Genomic DNA, 18403 nt, shown 5'->3' with positions numbered 1-18403 from the left:
TGCATCTTTCTTATGATGCATATAGGCTACTTAATCATTATTGTAGTAGGCTAAAAACAAACTTAGGCCTACTACCTTTCAAGACATATCAGCAAATGTGCTTCTAGAAAGACTTAGCAGTGCTTAGCAGTGGGATGACATAAAAAGGGGGCACAAGAAACATTTAGATTTCTTAAATACAAATTTATCAAAGTACCTTTAGCCCGATTATTCACATTTGCCCCCTTCTTCTAATTTATGTTGATTTTGCATAATTGTGACACAATCCCATCTGTCAGAGACAGTGCGGAAGCCGGAAGTGAGGGTGAAATGACGAGAAAAAGTGGGAGTGAGCGATATTGTGAAGCCAAACACTTCTGAACGGTAAGCGTTTTACGGCGATTTCAGAGCAATTGTGTTGAATTTTAACTTCACTGTGCCTTTTACCATGCGCCCTCAGTATCCACTATAGGGTAACAGATTAAAGGATTAACTATGCGAGCAAATACTCCCTTAAGCTCCGACTAAGAAGGTCATGTCATGCCACAAGCTAACGTTAGTTTGAGCAAACCAACGTAACGTTATCCGTTTATTCAGAAGCTAAGTTAACGCTTCATTTAAAAAAAATCATACATATACCACCTTTACTAAATTGTTAAAGATGGAGTGGGCAAGTCAGTTATGCGTGAGTAAATACTACCGATACTGTTATACACTTGTGTTTTGAAATGGATCTGGTATTGAGGCTTCTCTGGTAATGTCGGCTAACGATATCATTAGCAAGCTAATGTGTGCTAGTAAACTTTACCGTTAATGTCATTTGACTCTCTTAGATGGCAATTTAAGATTTACATTGTTAAGATACTTCTACCCGTCAGATAACATCGTTCAGTAAACTGAGTAAAGGTTATATTTCACGCACATCAAGTATGTGATTATCACTATTTGGCTAACGTTACTTACCCGAGGTTACCTTATGGAAACTTCTCTTTGACCGTGTACCATTGAATGTTCATTTAGCCAGCTAACTTTATGATAAATCAACATTTACTATACGTTTTAATTATCTTGAGTTAACGTTAGCGATTGATGTCATTTGTTCGTTATTAGTTTGAGGTTCATTGTCAATTCCTGTAGCTACGAGCCTCAAGAAACATTCACGTTAACATCTAACGTTAGTTTACGTCCCAGATACGTCGATTTGTGGAATCCGGAAAGAATAAAAGGATCTCGTTAAGTTGGTGATTAACATGTTTTCCCTGAGGCATTGTATCAAAACGCTAGCTAAGTGTCATTTCTTGTGGGTTTGTTAAACAAAACTAAAAACAGTTATCTGGTAGCTAAATTGCTTGTTAGCCTCCTGTGTGTAACGTTAGGCTCCGCAAACCCACTATCGAGCCAGGCCGAGTAGCAGTATAGGTTATTCGAGTTCACAGGTGATAATGAACAGGTACCCAGGGGGCAAAGGGGGTTTACCAGACATGGGCTGCTGTAAAAGGTTGTCATACAAAAATGAAATCTATGATGTCTGAGGATCACAACCTGGGTGGCCAACCCGGGCAACAAGCTGCTGGAAACTTACAACAATGCTACCTCAATTCTGCTTTAAGCCTTTAAAATATGGCAAAACTAATGTGTTGCTGCTCCTGACTAGCATCACAAGATACAGTAGATTGTGTAGGATACCAATGGTTATTAAACATGTAAATTAATTCACTGTCCCTCAACTGCTCCATGCTCGAAGAGTCTAAATGTCACATCCATTCTAGAACTGCTTTTCTTTCATCATCATCATCATCTTGACAGCAGAAGCTGTATCTGAGTAAGCCACACTATACCTATTCAAGCAGGCTATGATAAGACCATGCTATGGTATACTATGACCATGTTCTGTAGCCATGAAGTCCGTTGGACAGCAGTCACAAAATGTAGAGGAAACACAGAACCCTCTTTGGCTTGTGTTTTGTCAGGAAATCTGATTCTTCAGTTAACAGTGCTGCAGTATTGTCACATAACAGGAAATAGAAACTGCTGTGGTATGCACAGCAAAATGGGAAGAGTTGTCAGTGTGTGTGGAATGGTTCTGATTAAGTTGGGCAAGAACATCCCTTTGAAAACATTTTGTCACTGGTACTTTTCCTTAGATGGATAGACGATAGATAGATTTACAGTATGTACAGTATTAATCCCCAGGGCATAATGCTACAGCAAAAATTCCTATAAATCCCATAAAAACACATAACTTGCACAAAAGACTTAAGCAGGCAGAGAATACCTCAAATAGACAAACTACTAGACCTGTCTTAAACTCTCTAAATGTGCGATACAAGTGTACAATTTCCATTGATCAGAAGATAATTCCTCCTGTGCCTTTTGGGATTCGTTGCAGTGGACAGAAAAGACTTCCTGTTGCTGTCATTATTGCTGAGTTGGAGTAGCCTCTAACTGAAAATGTCTGACCAGTAGGCTGAACTCAGGCTGTTCTTTTGAAAAACCTGACAGTCTTACTTGCCTATATTTCACAGAGCCATGTAAGGAAATATCTAAATATTCCTCTCTTTTGCAGGAGAACAGACACATTGGATCCAAGATGACCGACTCAAAGTACTTCACTACTACCAAAAAAGGTCTTGTTTTCTCTTATTTTATATTGACAGTGCACAGTAATTTGGTACTAATAGGCCTAGTTTTAATGGAACATTCACAAGGTCAGAACTGAGAGGAATTGATATTGTTTCAGTGTTTTCCCTACAATATATTCAGCAGCGGTGCAGCTTTCAGCGCTACTGCACATGATCAGTAGCCGTCAACAGCTAATGTCAGCGTTGAAATTGTTTTCTGAAAGTCGTGACTAAGTTACGTGAATCAAAGTGCACTGGCGTATGCTATAGCCCCAAATCACAAATGAAGAGGTTTGTTTTCAACCAAAGTACCTTTCTTGGCACGGTTAACTGGTCCTCTAGTTTGTTTTTTGCTTCTTCACCGGTGTGCAGAGTTGGTCGGGTAGTGCAAGTATATGACCCCACATATTGCACAGTGTAATTGCAGCCTTTGCGGTTAGAAAATCGTGTTTGATCATATCGCGATATCATCGCAAATGCAATTGCTTGTTCATCCCTAATGGTTTGTCTGTGTGTCTATATTTCCATAGGTGAAATTTTTGAGCTGAAAGCGGAGCTTAATAGTGATAAGAAGGAAAAGAAGAAGGAGGCAGTGAAAAAGGTGATCGCCTCTATGACTGTGGGAAAAGATGTCAGGTAAAGTGATAATTTTTCTGTGCATTTGCATACATTGTCTTAATGGTTGGTCATATAATTTCAAGACGATGGCAAATGGACAAATCTTTTCAGTCCAAAAGCAATGACCAAAAGCAATATTCTATCAAGTGTCTGGCAAAAACTGGCAGTAATATTTGAAATATATTGTTTACTTTTGACTATAATGTAGGGATTCATTCCCATAGATTACCTGTTGTTAATCTTCATAACACATCTAAGGATGATTCTTCATATGTACGGTAGTATTGATATGTATGACAATAACTCAAACATTTTATATGTAATAAAAACGGTCTTAATTCCTCTCAACAGTGCCCTCTTTCCTGATGTAGTGAACTGCATGCAAACTGACAATCTTGAACTGAAGAAATTAGTTTACTTGTACCTGATGAACTATGCCAAGAGTCAGCCGGACATGGCCATCATGGCTGTCAACACGTTTGTGAAGGTATTACACAGATCTTTAGAGGACTGTTTTATGGTCATTTTCATGTTATTAGCAGAATTTGTTGTTTAGATGGTTTTTGTTTATTATTATTATTGCTTTCTGCCATTGCATTTTTCAGTGCTCTATGTGGTTGACCAACCTTTTGTGAATTTGTCCCTATATCCCTTTGATTTGCCCAGTTTGGTACCAATCCAAGACATTTTTTAAATGATTATTTGAACGATTGAATATTCTCACACACTGCACTAATGGGATTAAAAATCCATCCAGCATCGCCCTAGTAATTATATTTTTCTATGAGAAGGTCAGTTTTATGAGAAGCATTTTATTTCTTTACGAATCCTTTATTGGCAGATTTCCTTTTCCTCTGACTGGCAATACTTATCACTCAGTCTTATGATTGTACATCTGGGAAGGACTGCTTATGTATTTTTCCAACATTTTAGCTTTTAAATCATCCAGGTTCAGAGTGCAAATGTTTTAATTGTGTTCTACATTTTTATTGTGACGAGCATGACTGGCCACTGTAATATTCTGGGTTCTATTTCCCATTTGGAGTTTAACTTCTAGCAATTTGGATCGTGACTCTGTGCTCCTCCTAGGGTTTTTAGATCAACAGAGAATGCTTTCTTGAACTAATTCTGTTCATTATCTTTTAAACATTGGTGCTATCCAGCAAACCAACCTGCATTTCCACCAGTTTTAAATGGAACCAATGCATCATCAACAATTAGTGTTGCATGAATAGAAGTTTATTAGGTTTGATGTAGATTTTGTGTTTCATCACTTTGCCCATGAAATCACATTATAATACACTCAGGTCTATAGGTAATGATATTTTTATCTCCTGTGGTTAACACTAGAAGCGCCAAGCGCCGGTCATTTGACCGCTGACGCGTATTCCTAGAAGCGCCGTCTGGGTTTGACCTAGATATACCTAGAACTGCCGGGCTGCGGTCATTTGACCGCAGCGATTACAAAAAAAAAAAAATCTTTTCACTCGATTAAATTCCAGGACCCTACGTTCACGACTTTTCCTAAATACGCGTGTTTTGTCACCCAGACTTTTTACATGATCGAAAGCACACCGGTACAAGCTAGTTTAGAGCTATTTTGCGCTCATTATGTGACAACACTATGTTGTCTCGCGTTCGGCCATGTTTGTCCAGGCTGCTATTCTCTTTTCTCACAGCAGATGTCGCAAGGGTTTCCTGACAGTCGGGCATGAGAATAATATTTTACCATAAAACATAGTTTATATATGTGCAATATGTATTATATGTGATTTATTTTAATAACTATTTTTCATTTACATGGCATAGTCTATGGAGGCGATTTACAGTGGTAAAATGCGAGTTTGTTTTGAAAACGTTGCGACGTTCTATTAGGCAGGCCTACATGTGTAAAACATATTTTCAGCTGAAATTCGTCCATCGTAGCCTATTTATGTACGTAGGGCGCGTATGCCTACGTACATTCATAGTTGTATATCTTATCTTCTATTTGTATGGAGTGAGATAGCTGTCAATATATTCGTGTCATAGATTTGATGCACGTTCGTATTTGTCTGTAGTCGTGCATAAAATAAATATTTGTGAGTTCTCAAATGAGTCCAGTCGTGCATAAAATATATTGTGTGTATTTTATCCATCAGAATACGGATGGGAAAAAAATACGAATTCAAAAATTACAAGTAGGCTACGAAATCAAACTTTACAGGTAGGCTTTCATTTCTGAGTAGCCTACGACTTCGCACAAGTGACTGAACTGTCAAAATCGCCACACAACCACTCTCATTGTCGTTGGTGGATGTAAAGAGCAACACCAGCACGGCCCTCTATTCCAGATTTTGCTGAGAGCATGACTGAGACATTACTTGTTTGCTAGAGTGATTGAGTTACGTTACAGTGCAATGAAAACGGCAAGTGGCGCAGCGTTAACTTCCCTGACTGCGACGCTGGAGACCCGTGTTCACATCCTGGCAGAAACGTAATATTATAGTTCATTAACTGAATTCACTCACCGTCTTTGAACGTCGACGAACAATTATTTTTTGTTAATGTTTTTTAATAACAAGCTCTCTGAAATTTGTTTACCATTAACGAAAAATAATTTCGCCAGCCAATAATTTTCTAAGCCAAATTGAGCCGCCATCTGACAAACTTTGGCTAAGCCAGTTAGACTTTTTGCATCTAAAAATAATTATATCAGAGACACACGCGAAAAATAAACGCGAGCCTATAAACGATTCCCACTGGATACACTATCAGTATTGTGCTCGTTGCTACGATAGGCTACACAGGACTCAGTTGCATGTTCTGTAGACATGAAGTGGCAACTAAAGCCATCATCAGCCATGAAAACTTCAGCCAGCCGTTATTCTCAAAGCAAATGGCTTCGGGGTCTATAGGCTACATAACACACTGTCCATTGCAAACATAGCCCATTTGAAACCGATCATTCCCCCTCCCCCATACACGTCTAACCAGTTCACTGAGGGGGTGGGGGTCGTTTTGCTACGTGTGGACATGGTCTAGGCTACAGACATCACTGTGCCATTGACAAATGCCTCCCCACCCCCACTGCATGGCTGTAGGCTGGCTGTTTGTTGTTTACATGCAACTCGTGGAAGAATGCGCAATCATGTTTCATCGCGCATTTTAGAATGTTCGAATTCGCCAGCGTGCGTGTAGGCCTAGTTGTGTGAAAAGAAAAGAATAGAATATACTTTATTGATGCCTTGCTCAAAAGTACTTCTACCATAGCCTACCCAGGTCGGGGATCGAACCAGCAACTCTTTGATGTAAGGGCTGAAGCTTTAACCAGTGGGCTACGGTTTTGTCCCTCTGTAAAGTTAATGTGTGTTAATGGGCCTATAGCTGTTTTTCAGCAGACATCGAAACATAGCCTACACATTCGCAAAACGGAGAATATCTTTTTCACTCATCATTTTTAACTAGCCTAGGCTACTTCTCGCGCATATGCCTGCTCAGCATTTCTGCTCTCTCTATCTCCCTCCCTCCGAGGTAGCTAGACCCTAGATGCTTCTCCCTAAATGAATGAACATTGTCTTATAAAGTAGCCGCGGTAGCCTGTAAAATGCGGCATGAAATCCTGGCTACTGTGTAATTGAAACTAGGTTAGGCTCTTTGTTCGGTCTGGTCATTTTCGGCGGCGCGAACATAGCTACCTATTAAATGAATAGAAGTGTATTTGGGGAGTGAATTAGAACTAGCCACCCATTCATTTTAGAGCTTAGATTATCTGCCCAAACCCGAACTGCGGGTTACGGATCTCGAGATCCAACAACACCGGTGTTGGGTCGACATTTTTCATCCTTCCCCTCCTGTCGGGTCAGGCTCCTAATTACAGAACGCGTAGGCTATGCCTCCGTTTTAAAATAGCCAAGATTTCTAAGTAGGCTAGCATACAAAATGTAAAAACGAAATATAAAAAATGAAATACTATGAAAAAGTTGAAAGTCAAGTTTGCTCAAGGTTTGTTCAAGAACTCCTCCAGAGTTTTTTCCTCAAACAACACAAATCAACACAAATAAATGAACAGATAACTCAAACGTGCTGTAGGCCTATGTCATAATGAAACAACCACAGACAACACAGTCTGACAAATGTATTCAAACGATTTGATTCGTGCACGAAGCGCCATCTAGCTGTCATTATGTGTAAGTAACAGCCTCCCAGTCTAAGGACTCAGCGGTCTTTTGACCGCCTCGCCGCGCTTTAAGTAGTTCACAACAGCACGGCGCTTCTAGTAGGTCGTCAAAGCGGTCAAATGACCGGGGCGCAGCGCTTCTAGGTATAAGTGGGTCAGAGGGGCGCTGCGCTTCTAGTGTTAAATAATGAAGTTTGTGTGTGTCTGTGTGTGTGTATGTTAAGTTTGATTAGTTTTTAGTTCTTAATAGATCATACAAATATTCTTTTCTTTTAGATATATATATATATATATATTAAAAATAAAAAGAATAGTATTCAATCAGTCTGTCAGTTTGATTGCTCTTTTCTTCCCCTTCATCAGGACTGTGAAGATCCCAATCCCCTGATTCGTGCTTTGGCTGTACGCACCATGGGATGTATTCGTGTTGATAAGATCACAGAGTACTTGTGTGAGCCTTTAAGGAAGTGCTTGAAAGATGAGGACCCATATGTGAGGAAGACTGCTGCTGTCTGTGTTGCTAAACTTCATGACATTAATGCCCAGCTGGTGGAAGACCAAGGGTTTTTGGACACTCTGAAGGACCTCATCTCTGACTCCAATCCCATGGTAACTACATTTGTATCAATTGTTGAAATTTGTAAAGAAACATTTCACTCTTGACACTTTTACCTGTATGAAGGCCACAGGCCGTCTCTCCATCTCTTGTTAGCCTACGGTGCATTGTTTTCCTTTCTGCTGAGTTATAACTAAAGTATGTCTATATATCTAATCTTTGTTTCCGATCAAAGCCTCATTGTGCTTAAATGTTTAAATTCTTTATTGTGGTTGTCGTCATCGTCTTGGGGCATCAGCGGCACCTGCCTGGGTTTCAAGCTGCGCACATCCCTCAACCAATTCAACCAATGACAGGGATGCATTTTGATAGACAGACAAGCACACAATTGGGGGAAAATATCATGCATTTTGAATGTCCAATAGTACACATTTTAGTCCCGTCTCGTCAACGAAAACGAAACCTACATTTCGTCTAGTTTTTATTATCAAAGGTCTATTTTTAGCTTGTCAAAGTTTCGTCTTAGTAGGGCTGGGCGATAATTCAATCTCAAATTTTTTTTTTAACGATTTCGATAATATGCTTGGGACATATAATTCGATATGAATTTTTAATAATCAACGTTCGGAAAGCTGCACCGAGCGACAGTGTTTGAGGCGGACCCTTTTCAATGCTGGGCTTCTAAACACACGCAGGTGAAAGTTAACAGTAAAGTTGCACCAGAGCCCGTATACGGAGAGCCTTGCCACTCGTTATTAAGTCCCATTGTAACGACTTTTGATTGCAGTTCCACCAGAATTCCACTGGGGGCGGTCTCCTGAGTGCAGAATGAATGGGAGTCTATGGAGCTAGACGGCTAAATTTGGCTCTTTAACCCAATTGTCGTTGAGAGATCTCAGATTTGATTGTAGTTTTTGCAAGTTCAACATGGGTTATAGGTCAAAAGTTGAATGAACGAGTACTTATGTCCAGAGAATGTCTAATAAGGGGAGAACGACCACTCGCTGAATACTTCCGCATGGTACTGCAACTAGAGGGCAGTCCCGAGCAAGTGGAGAATGAATGGAGGTGAATGGAGTTTCTCCTAAAATCCACTTTTCTCTGGATATCATTTTTTGTGTAGAAATCGGAATATTGCATGTGAAAGGAGGGTCAAGGAAAATACACACGGCTGAGTATTAGATTTTTTAAGTCCCTTTATTGCTCTAAAAAGCCTTTCAAACGTGTCAATGACGTCATTCATTAGCAGGGTGCTAGTGTGTTATGGGCAACAACGACCAAGCCTGTGAGAAACCAAAGGGCCATAAGTAATTGTTCATTCAACTTTCGACCTATAACCCATATTGAGCTTGCAGAAACTAAAATCCAATCTTCGATTTTTTAATGACAATCAGGTGAAACAGACCAATTTAGCCGTCTAGCCCCATAGACCCCCATTGTTTGATCACTTGCTCGTGATCGCCCCTAGTGGAACTGCAACCGGAACTGCAGGTACAATGCAGGTACAATGGAGTTAATAGCGAGTGGACCGGCTCTCCATAAATGGGCTCTGTTATGTCCTTCCGATTTCTTACAGGTTAAGTTGTTGTTGCCCATACCACGCTAGCATTCTGCTAATGAAGCTTGAGTGTATGACGTCAATTACATTTTAAAAGGCGTTTTAAAGCAAATAAGTGACTTAAAAAAATCCAACACCACGCAATACGGAATTTCTTTGCATCCCCTTTAGAAAACAACATTAAAATTAATTGACAAAAAATTATATTTTGAGAAAAGTGGATTTTGAGGGGTATTGCTCCATAGACCTCCATGCATTCTGTACTCCGCACACAATGTGAGCGCCTCGAATGGAACCAGCGTGGAACTGCAACCATTTCAAAACCGGAAGTATAACGACAGTGGCAGTTCTCCCCTTATTAGACATTCTCTGGTTGCACGAAACACCTGGATGTTTTTCCCTTTCAGTATGACGTTTAAGGCTTAATGTTTACTTTGATAACGGATTTATTGATGGCTGTATGCACATAATACCTTAAATGGTTTCCTTAGTTAAAGAAAAACGTTTCGGGACTTACTGTATTGAAAGTTATTTTCCGGTAGCCTACAGAAAAGATTGTTCTGGTGAACAGCTGTAACTAGCTGGCTAGTAGACGATGTTGGTAGTTAAAAACCCACCGAACACAGTAAAGCTTAATGATCTTATCATCCATCTTACCTTAATAATATTCGCTGAAATTATCCAGGTAGCAAGTAAAGCAATTATTAGCTGGCAGTGACATGATCCTGACTCTCATCAGTGCACTTACGTTTTGCCTAGCGAACCGAATCGAAGCTGTGTAGGCTAACAAGACATCCACGTGAATTCTGTTAACGTTAGCCCACTACTAATGCTATAATATGTAAACCACACAATAACAATACAGCATGTTTCTGATAGGCCTATTTTGACAGAGTAAGCATTATCAGAGAATTTCATATTGTTAAAAGTAGTCAAGCCCATGCAAATAGTCTCTTAACCCTTTAGGCGCCAAAGTCGCCACATGCGACATCACGCATTACTGAATAAAACAGCGGTTTTCTCCGAGTAGAGTGCTAAATCTCATATACACTCCCCACCACTAGTTGGCAGACATCCCATACTTCGACCCGAGAGCACAATGACGTCATGTTTCAATGCAAAATATTCGAGGAAATCCAACTCAAACTTGTTGATGAAAAACCGGAGATAGTTAGCCACGGAGCTAGTTAGCTGAAGCGGTATTACTGGATTTAGCACGATTTTAAACGAGATGACAAGCAAAAAGTTTACATTTACTGACGTGATAGGGCTCCTTTTCGCTGATTCTGAGTCTGGAGGATATAATCTGACTTTGGGAGATGACGGTCGGTCGTTTAGCAAGCCTGATAACCACTTGTAATTTACTAGGCAAAGACAACCTGTGGAGATGCTGGGCAAAGCGAGGAAAATGCCCAAACACAGACACACACACATACACACACGACCCTTTGCCCAACATAGATGAGAGTATTCATGGATGTGTTAGACGTGCAGGAGTGGTGAGAATAGCGCAGGGACCATGTTAGTGTTCACTCGTTCTAAGCTTCCATTCCGGCCACAGTGCCTCCATGCGCGGCAGTGTTTACTAAGCACAGCACACACACGAGTTCATCTCTGCTCCCAGCTCTAGTACTGATCACATGGGAGACGTGGGCAAAGTGTTTCGCTGATTCTGAAGGAGAATATTTGACTTTGGGAGATGACGGTCGGTCGTTTAGCAAGCCTGATAGCCACGTTGCGTCTTTGCCTATCTAAAGACGCAGCGTGGAGATGCTTGGCCAAGCGAGGAAAATGCACAAGCACAAACACAGACACACACACACACGCACACGACCCTTTGCCCAACATAGATGAGAGTATTCATGGATGTGTTAGACGTGGCAGGAGTGGTGAGAATAGCGCAGGGACCCGTGTTAGTGTTCACTCGTTTTACCACGCCGGCCACAGTGCCTCCATGCGCGGCAGTGTTTACGAAGCATAACACACACGAGTTCATCTCCGCTCCCAGCTCTAGTGGTGATCACAGGGGGAGACGTGGGCGAAGCGTTTCGCCGATTCTGATTCTGAAGGAGAATATCTGACTTTGGGAGATGACGGTCGGTCGTTTAGGAAGCCTGATAGCCACGTTGCGCAACGTGGAGATGCTAGGCAACGCGAGGCAAATGCACAAGCACAAACACAGACACTGGCCACGTTTACATGATGTTTTTAATTCTGAATTAGTTTATTCAGAATTAAATAGATCGGAATTAAAATATTCTCCTTCAAGTTTACATGGAAATAATAATTCCGAATTGGCGTTTACATGGAACATACGTTAATTACGCTTTATTGTATTCCGCTGAACGTCTGAGGGTCGGGAAGGGTTCCGATTGGACAGGTGGCGCATGAACGTAGCCTAATAAGGCCTACCGGAAGAAAACAAACTTTAGCTGGCTAGCAACTTTTTTGTCATCTCGGGTTAACGTTACAGCATGGACAATAACATAATGAAAACGGGTTTCACAGTAATTCTGATAATAGGCCTACTATTTAACCGGCAGCTCGAAAATATTGTCAAGCTTCACGTTTGCTAGCTGAGGGGGAGAAGACTGTCGGAGAAGGGGGGAAGAAGACGGAGCCGAATTAGCAATGAAACGAGCATGCGCGTCTTCTTCCTCCTTCTACGAGCATGCGCCAAACAAACGGAATAAACTTTTAATCGGAATAAAGGTTTACATGATCAAGGAGGGGAGTTAATTCCGCTTTAACATCGGAATAAACCAACCACTTAAATCGGAATTAAGTTTGATTCCGAATAATCATTTTCAAGCGGAATAAGCGTTTACATGGTCTCTTTTAAAGCGGAATTAACTTTTATTCAGAATTAACTTGGTTTTATTCGGAATTAAAGCTGTCATGTAAACGCAGCAACTGACGCACAAACACACACACACACACACACGACTTTTTGCCCAACATAGATGAGAGTATTCATGGATGTTAGACGTGGCAGGAGTGGTAAGAATAGCGCAGGGATCAGCGTTAGTGTTCACTCGTTTTACCACGCCGGTCACAGTGCCTCCGTGCCCGGCAGTGTTTACCAAAGCACAACACACACACGAGTTCATCTCTGCTCCCAGAGTCTTTCAACCCGTTGGTAAATGTAAGCGGAGGCAGAGGCAGAGACACTCGCGGTCACGGTGTCAATTCATGGGTTTCATCAGGTCCCTTTCCACAGGTGTATAAAATCAAGCATTGATTATCAATGCAGACTGCATGGTGCTTGATTACTACACCTGTGGAAAGGGACCTGATGAAACCCATGAATAGGAGAGGTGGGCGTGGGAGAGGCTTGATGTGTATGTGTAAGTGTAAGTGATGTGTAGGAACAAATTTGAAATCATTCTTTCTTTGCCTATAATGATGACTCTGTCGAGAGGGGCCAGCCAGGTTATGATAGGCTGTTCAAGGTGCGCCCAATCATTGACCTGTTTTACTGTTTACATGAGTTTTGCAGTTTGGCAATAGTTCTGAGGGCACCTCAATATTGCTCTTATTGTCTCTGTGCTTTGCTTTGCAATTACATGTTGCACACTCTATACTACAAATGTTTATGTGGATAGATGGGCACTGATTAGGCCTCTGCAGCTAAAAAACAGTTACTGTTATTATTATTATCATATTATAATGACTATAATTATTATAATGATAATAGTAGTGAAGAAGAGAAGAAAAAAGAAAAGAAAAATGTCCTCCAATAGATGGGGTGGTGGTGGAGACAGAGAGAGAAAAAAGACTTCTTTTTCCGTTTTTGTGTTTGAGTGTTGTGGTATAGTAATAGTTCTAGTTTACCACTGTTGGCTTACAATTTACTTTTTCCTGTTCATTTCATACAGTATGTGGACAGCATAACAAATAGATGGAGAGGTTGAATTTGATGAAATAAGTTCAACTCTCTTTCAAAATATCAGGTATTTCCTGAAAATTACAAAATCCAACATGGCCGCCGCCATATGACGTCATAATATGCAAATTAGATGAGCAAATTTATTCTCAACATAAACTTTAGGTTATTCCTAACATTTGTCTCATTTACACTTTTTCTCCATCTCTAACCACTTTCCAGCCAGAGCATTCTGAAATTTAGATATCAAAATCTAGTATTTTTCAAAATATAACCCGGCGCCCAAAGGGTTAACTAAGTCACACTTTATATTTCCTTTTTAGATTTACTTGAAAACTGTAATGTACGGCTACCTGAGCTTGAACTTGAACCAAAGTATAATTATTGCAAGTTGGTATTGCAAGTATAGTTTATAAAATATGTTTGAGAAATTTGCACAGTAAAAGATCTGTATTTTGACTGCAATTGTCTATGCATTCTGATTCCTCACTTAATTAGAATCATGAGTCCCTCTTCTTTGTAAACAGCATCATTTTTGGGGCCATATAAACCTTTATTACTATTAGTGTGGAATTATTCTACAATATTCACTCATCATTACCAGTGTTGGTAGTAACGGCGTTTAAGTATAACGGCGTTACTAACGGCGTTAATTTGTCAGTAACGAAGTAATCTAATTAATTACTTTTCTCATCGTTGCAACGCCGTTATCGTTACTGAGAATTTAAAGCGTCGCGTTACTACAATTTGGCTGAATGAAGCGCGTTCACTGGATAGGATCATATAGGATGGAATACCCTCCCCTGCGCTAATAAATAAATGCATATTAGCCTAATCACCCTTGACAGACTAGGCATAGCTACCAAGATACTGTACATCAGAGTGGAATCTGGAAATAATTTCATTATAGGCCCACCTCCAACTTCAGGAGCGAACTTGCCACGATAGCTTAGGCATAAATGGATTTCTCACAGGGCTACTTCACTGAAACTGAACGTTATCTTCAAAGGAGGACCCTATACATTTTAAAGATAGCCTATTTTATTTTTGAGGGATTTTGATATCGGGGGTTACCTTACAGTAAAATTAATTTTTAGCCTATTACACGTCTCTGCTGCATAGCCTACATTTCGTCAGGGCCGTTGTTCATTTACTCCTGTAGATTGCAAATATAGACTTGGTTGCGACTTCCGAACAGTTTTGTGAGTGCTACTTTGTTAATATTTGGGAAACTGCGAGTAAGTGGCCGCGACCGCACAGCCCTGGCTGCTGAAGTGCCGCGAGAGCGCAGCAAATCGTCAGAAACAATATATTTAAGCTCACAATAAGACCGGCCCAAAACGTTAACGGCCCACCAGGAATCCTCCCGCATCTCCCGGGCCTGGGCTGGGTGGGCGGATCCCATGCGCACGTTCTGACTTCCACCCACTAATAACAGTTTTTATTCTTCAATCAGTTAGGCTATAATAAATATGTTTGACGTTAAAGATGTTATACGTATAGCCTAATAGCGTTTTAGAACATAAAAAATCACGTCAGTTACTTTGCTGAGTAACTAATTACTTTTACAGTGTGGTAACTGAGTTACTAACTCAATTACTTTTTGGCAGAAGTAATTTATAACGGTAACTAATTACTTTTTTAAAGTAAGATGACCAACACTGATCATTACAGTAATAGACCATCCTAAATCCCTTCTGCAGTAATTCCTTGCTCATCCAGCAGAAAATGCTGAGAACACCTGATTATGCATGGAAAAGTCATAGGCCTATTGTTAAACCGTTTTGAAAAATACAGTGATATACATTTTTGGTCATACTTCAGGATGTCCCTCACATTAGCATCATCTGCAAAACGTTATTGTGCTAAGAATCGAGAATCGATCAATATGGAAAAACATATGGTGATAAAAAAAATTCCATATCGCCTACATCTTAGTCTCGAAAAAACGGTCGTTGACAAACATTTTTCATCATAGTTTTCGTTAAAGGAATATTTCGGTATTTTACACTTTAAGCCCGTTTTCTGTATTGCCTAGCATGAAAACGATTTTGGCAGTTTTAGCCAAATATAACACACATATAACACAGCAGAAATAGCTCTAAACTAGCTTGTACCAGTGTGCTTTTGATCATGCAAAAATGTTGGGTGATAAAACACGCGTATTTAGGAAAAGTCGTCCTGGAATGTAATCGAGTGAAAATATTTTTTTTTTGTAATCACTGCGGTCAAAAGACCGCAGCCCAGCAGTTCTAGGTATATCTAGATCAAACCTACACGGCACTTCTAGTAATACGCGTCAGCGGTCAAATGACCGGCGCTTGGCGCTTCTAGTGTTAAGGGGAACTGGTTTCAGAACCTCAACTGTGCCACTTGTGCGTTGGATGCTCTGCCCACCAGCTCCCTCAAATTTCCTTCACCTTCTAGGGAGAGACTTGCTTCACATTATAAATGTCGGATTTGGCTTACTAAATTGGAGCTCCTCTTCGATAGGAATGCAACTGCTTGGGGCGCTGGTTTTCACTTTCCCTCCCTATAGCCAATGGACCTTTCCCATGCTTTACCCTGACAAGTTGCTTCTTATTGTCTATTTGCTATTCTGCACCAGTGGGGTATCTTACGAAGCAAATTAGACATATCTAGGCTATCTAGACATATCAAGGCTACACAAAGCCTCAACATGGGTATTAAGTTTAGTGATCCTATAGTGTCGCTATATCACCATGGTATCTTATGCTCGCAACTAAACCTGGTCGGGAGCAGGTTATGTGCTAAGTTATAGCTCAAATCGTGAAAAACTACCACCCTCTGACCACTGACCAATCAATTATCTTGAAAAACTAAGTTATCTCGTGTGAGATTCTGTCATACATCTTACAGGTGCAGCTCCGCCTTTCAAACATTTTGAAACTCGAAGGCGCTTTTAACTACTGTAGATATATCACTACTATGGACGTGCATACCATACGATATCTGATGACCATCGATTTTTTTGATGTTATAGGTTAGACACTAAAAATGACCACCATAGATTACACTGCCGCTCATAAATGCGGAAGTAATCTTTTTTTTAAATATAGGCGGTCTTGGCCAAAGTCACCCAAACCCCGAGAACGCGCACAGATCTGAGCTGAAAGCCTAGTTTGACAAATTCACCCGTGAGTGAGTTTCATGTTACCACTCAACTCTGATTGCAACTTTCATATTTGTCGATCCAGGTTATCCAAAGAAACCCTGGGTATGTTCAGAGAGATTCGTAGTATACCCCACTGTTCAACTAAAGACGTTTTTCTTCAAAAATGTTCATAAGTGCATACATTATTGACATTAAAATGGTGATTGTTGGTGATTGGAAGTAATTGTTTTGTAGCTGTTGAAGTTGTTTATTTTACATTGCTGTTTATATATTTCTTAGTGTTTTAAGTAGTAAGCTTTATTTAATTTGTCATACATAAAGTGTAAAGCATAAAAATAAACTTAAACTTGAACTTTCATTTGTTTAGGTTGTGGCAAATGCTGTGGCAGCACTCTCTGAGATTGCCGAATCCCACCCTAACAGCAACCTGCTTGACCTCAATCCCCAGTCTATCAACAAGCTGTTGACTGCTCTGAATGAGTGCACTGAATGGGGACAGATCTTTATCTTGGATTGCCTTGCAAACTACACACCCAGAGATGACCGTGAGTCTCAGAGGTGAGATTATCCACAAGCCCTTAAAGGTTGGGTATGGAATTCGCAAAACGGCCGGCAGATTTTGAAAAATCACAACCCAAATGGTTCCTCCCTCCGAACAACATGGACGTGCATTCATGCACGTCTGTACAGCACTGGTCTCCATACAATCGCTCACATCAACTTCCCCAAGCAGGTTACTTAGCCAACTAGTTTTACATTCTTTATTCACCTCCAAAGGGTTGTAGGTAGGCTAATGGTTCCACAAATCCCCGAAGGCAGATGATTTTATACATTATCGTAAAAGCACCAAATAGGCTATCGCCCCTTTCGTTCGGAATTCGTTCGGGGGGGGGATGAGGAGGAAGACCGTTAGATTGACGAACGAGCTGTGAAATTATGGTAGGGGGTCAAGAATGTCAGGGCCGCCTGCAGAATTAAATTTCAAGGTACGCACAGACATCGGAGACCCCCCCCCCCCCCCCCCCCCCCCCAAAAAAAAAAACAAAAAAACTGAAAGCTTCATTCGAATTCCGTGATTCGAAGTAGGCTATAGGCTACCCTGTCTCCCCAACACGTAAAATAAGCGCACAACATAAGCGCTAACACATTTGAACTGTAACTGATTGCTTGAACTGATTGAACTGATTAAACCAAACGCAGTTGCATTAATAAAATGGTTATGAAAAACTGTGTAATAAGCCTAGCCTATTTAAAGTTAATTCTCCTTCTGCCGGTTGCATCGAATTGTTTCAGGACTTCTTCGGTGTCAATTGTAAATTCCCAATGAATGTTTAAGAGGGCAAGGCCGGTGAGTCTAACGTTCGTCATTGTATTGCGCAAGTCTTGAGACGCCTCAATGTACTGAATGACCGCTCAGCACTGGCCGTAGATACTGGCATTGTCAGCAAGACTTTCAAGATCGAATGAATATTTGTGTAAAAATGTGCCGATTTCCCCAATACCTGGCATATGTCATTGCTTTTTGGCTGTAACTCATTGAGCTGTCTCCACAGCTCTAGCTCCGTGTTGGCACCGTTTACATCAGGCATGAGTTGTTCAAACTCCTGTTTGATTTCCTGCCATAATGTGTCGGTCAAGGAGGACAGTTTGTCTGGCAGCAAATACTGGCCCTTCAAGCGCGGCAGTGCGATGCAGACTCGGTCTCTGATTTCGGTTGTAAGGTGGTCAATGAATGGAATAAAAATGTTCAGTCGCCAATAGTCATATGGAGTTGATGTGGGTGTGTTCGACCGTTTTGTCTGGACTGCCACAATGCGGGGGACAGAGGGGTCAACTTCAATTGTGGCTGCCAACGCGCAGCCCTGCTCCCATAATTTGGCAAACGCTGTA

General features: G+C 40.8%; 1 protein-coding gene across 2 annotated transcripts in view; it reads left to right on the top strand.

Moving 5' to 3' along the window:
* Window positions 1-279: 279 nt before the first annotated feature.
* Window positions 280-18403, top strand: part of ap1b1 (adaptor related protein complex 1 subunit beta 1) — a 52613-nt gene continuing 34489 nt past the window's right edge. The window contains exons 1-6 of one of the 2 annotated variants that reach the window (XM_062543744.1): window positions 280-363; window positions 2546-2606; window positions 3131-3236; window positions 3570-3705; window positions 7741-7986; window positions 16881-17071. In XM_062543744.1, the coding sequence (XP_062399728.1) occupies window positions 2570-2606; window positions 3131-3236; window positions 3570-3705; window positions 7741-7986; window positions 16881-17071 (716 nt within the window). In that variant the 5' untranslated portion in view covers window positions 280-363; window positions 2546-2569. Of the gene's footprint in view, window positions 364-579; window positions 665-2545; window positions 2607-3130; window positions 3237-3569; window positions 3706-7740; window positions 7987-16880; window positions 17072-18403 lie in introns of those variants that run through there. The other variant, XM_062543743.1, reaches the window with a different exon arrangement.

This window comes from Sardina pilchardus, chromosome 8 (assembly GCF_963854185.1).
Source record: "Sardina pilchardus chromosome 8, fSarPil1.1, whole genome shotgun sequence".
Taxonomy (NCBI): Eukaryota; Metazoa; Chordata; class Actinopteri; order Clupeiformes; family Clupeidae; genus Sardina; species Sardina pilchardus.
The sequence above is the reverse complement of the archived record's forward strand: the minus strand, read 5'-3'. Positions and strand labels throughout refer to the sequence as shown.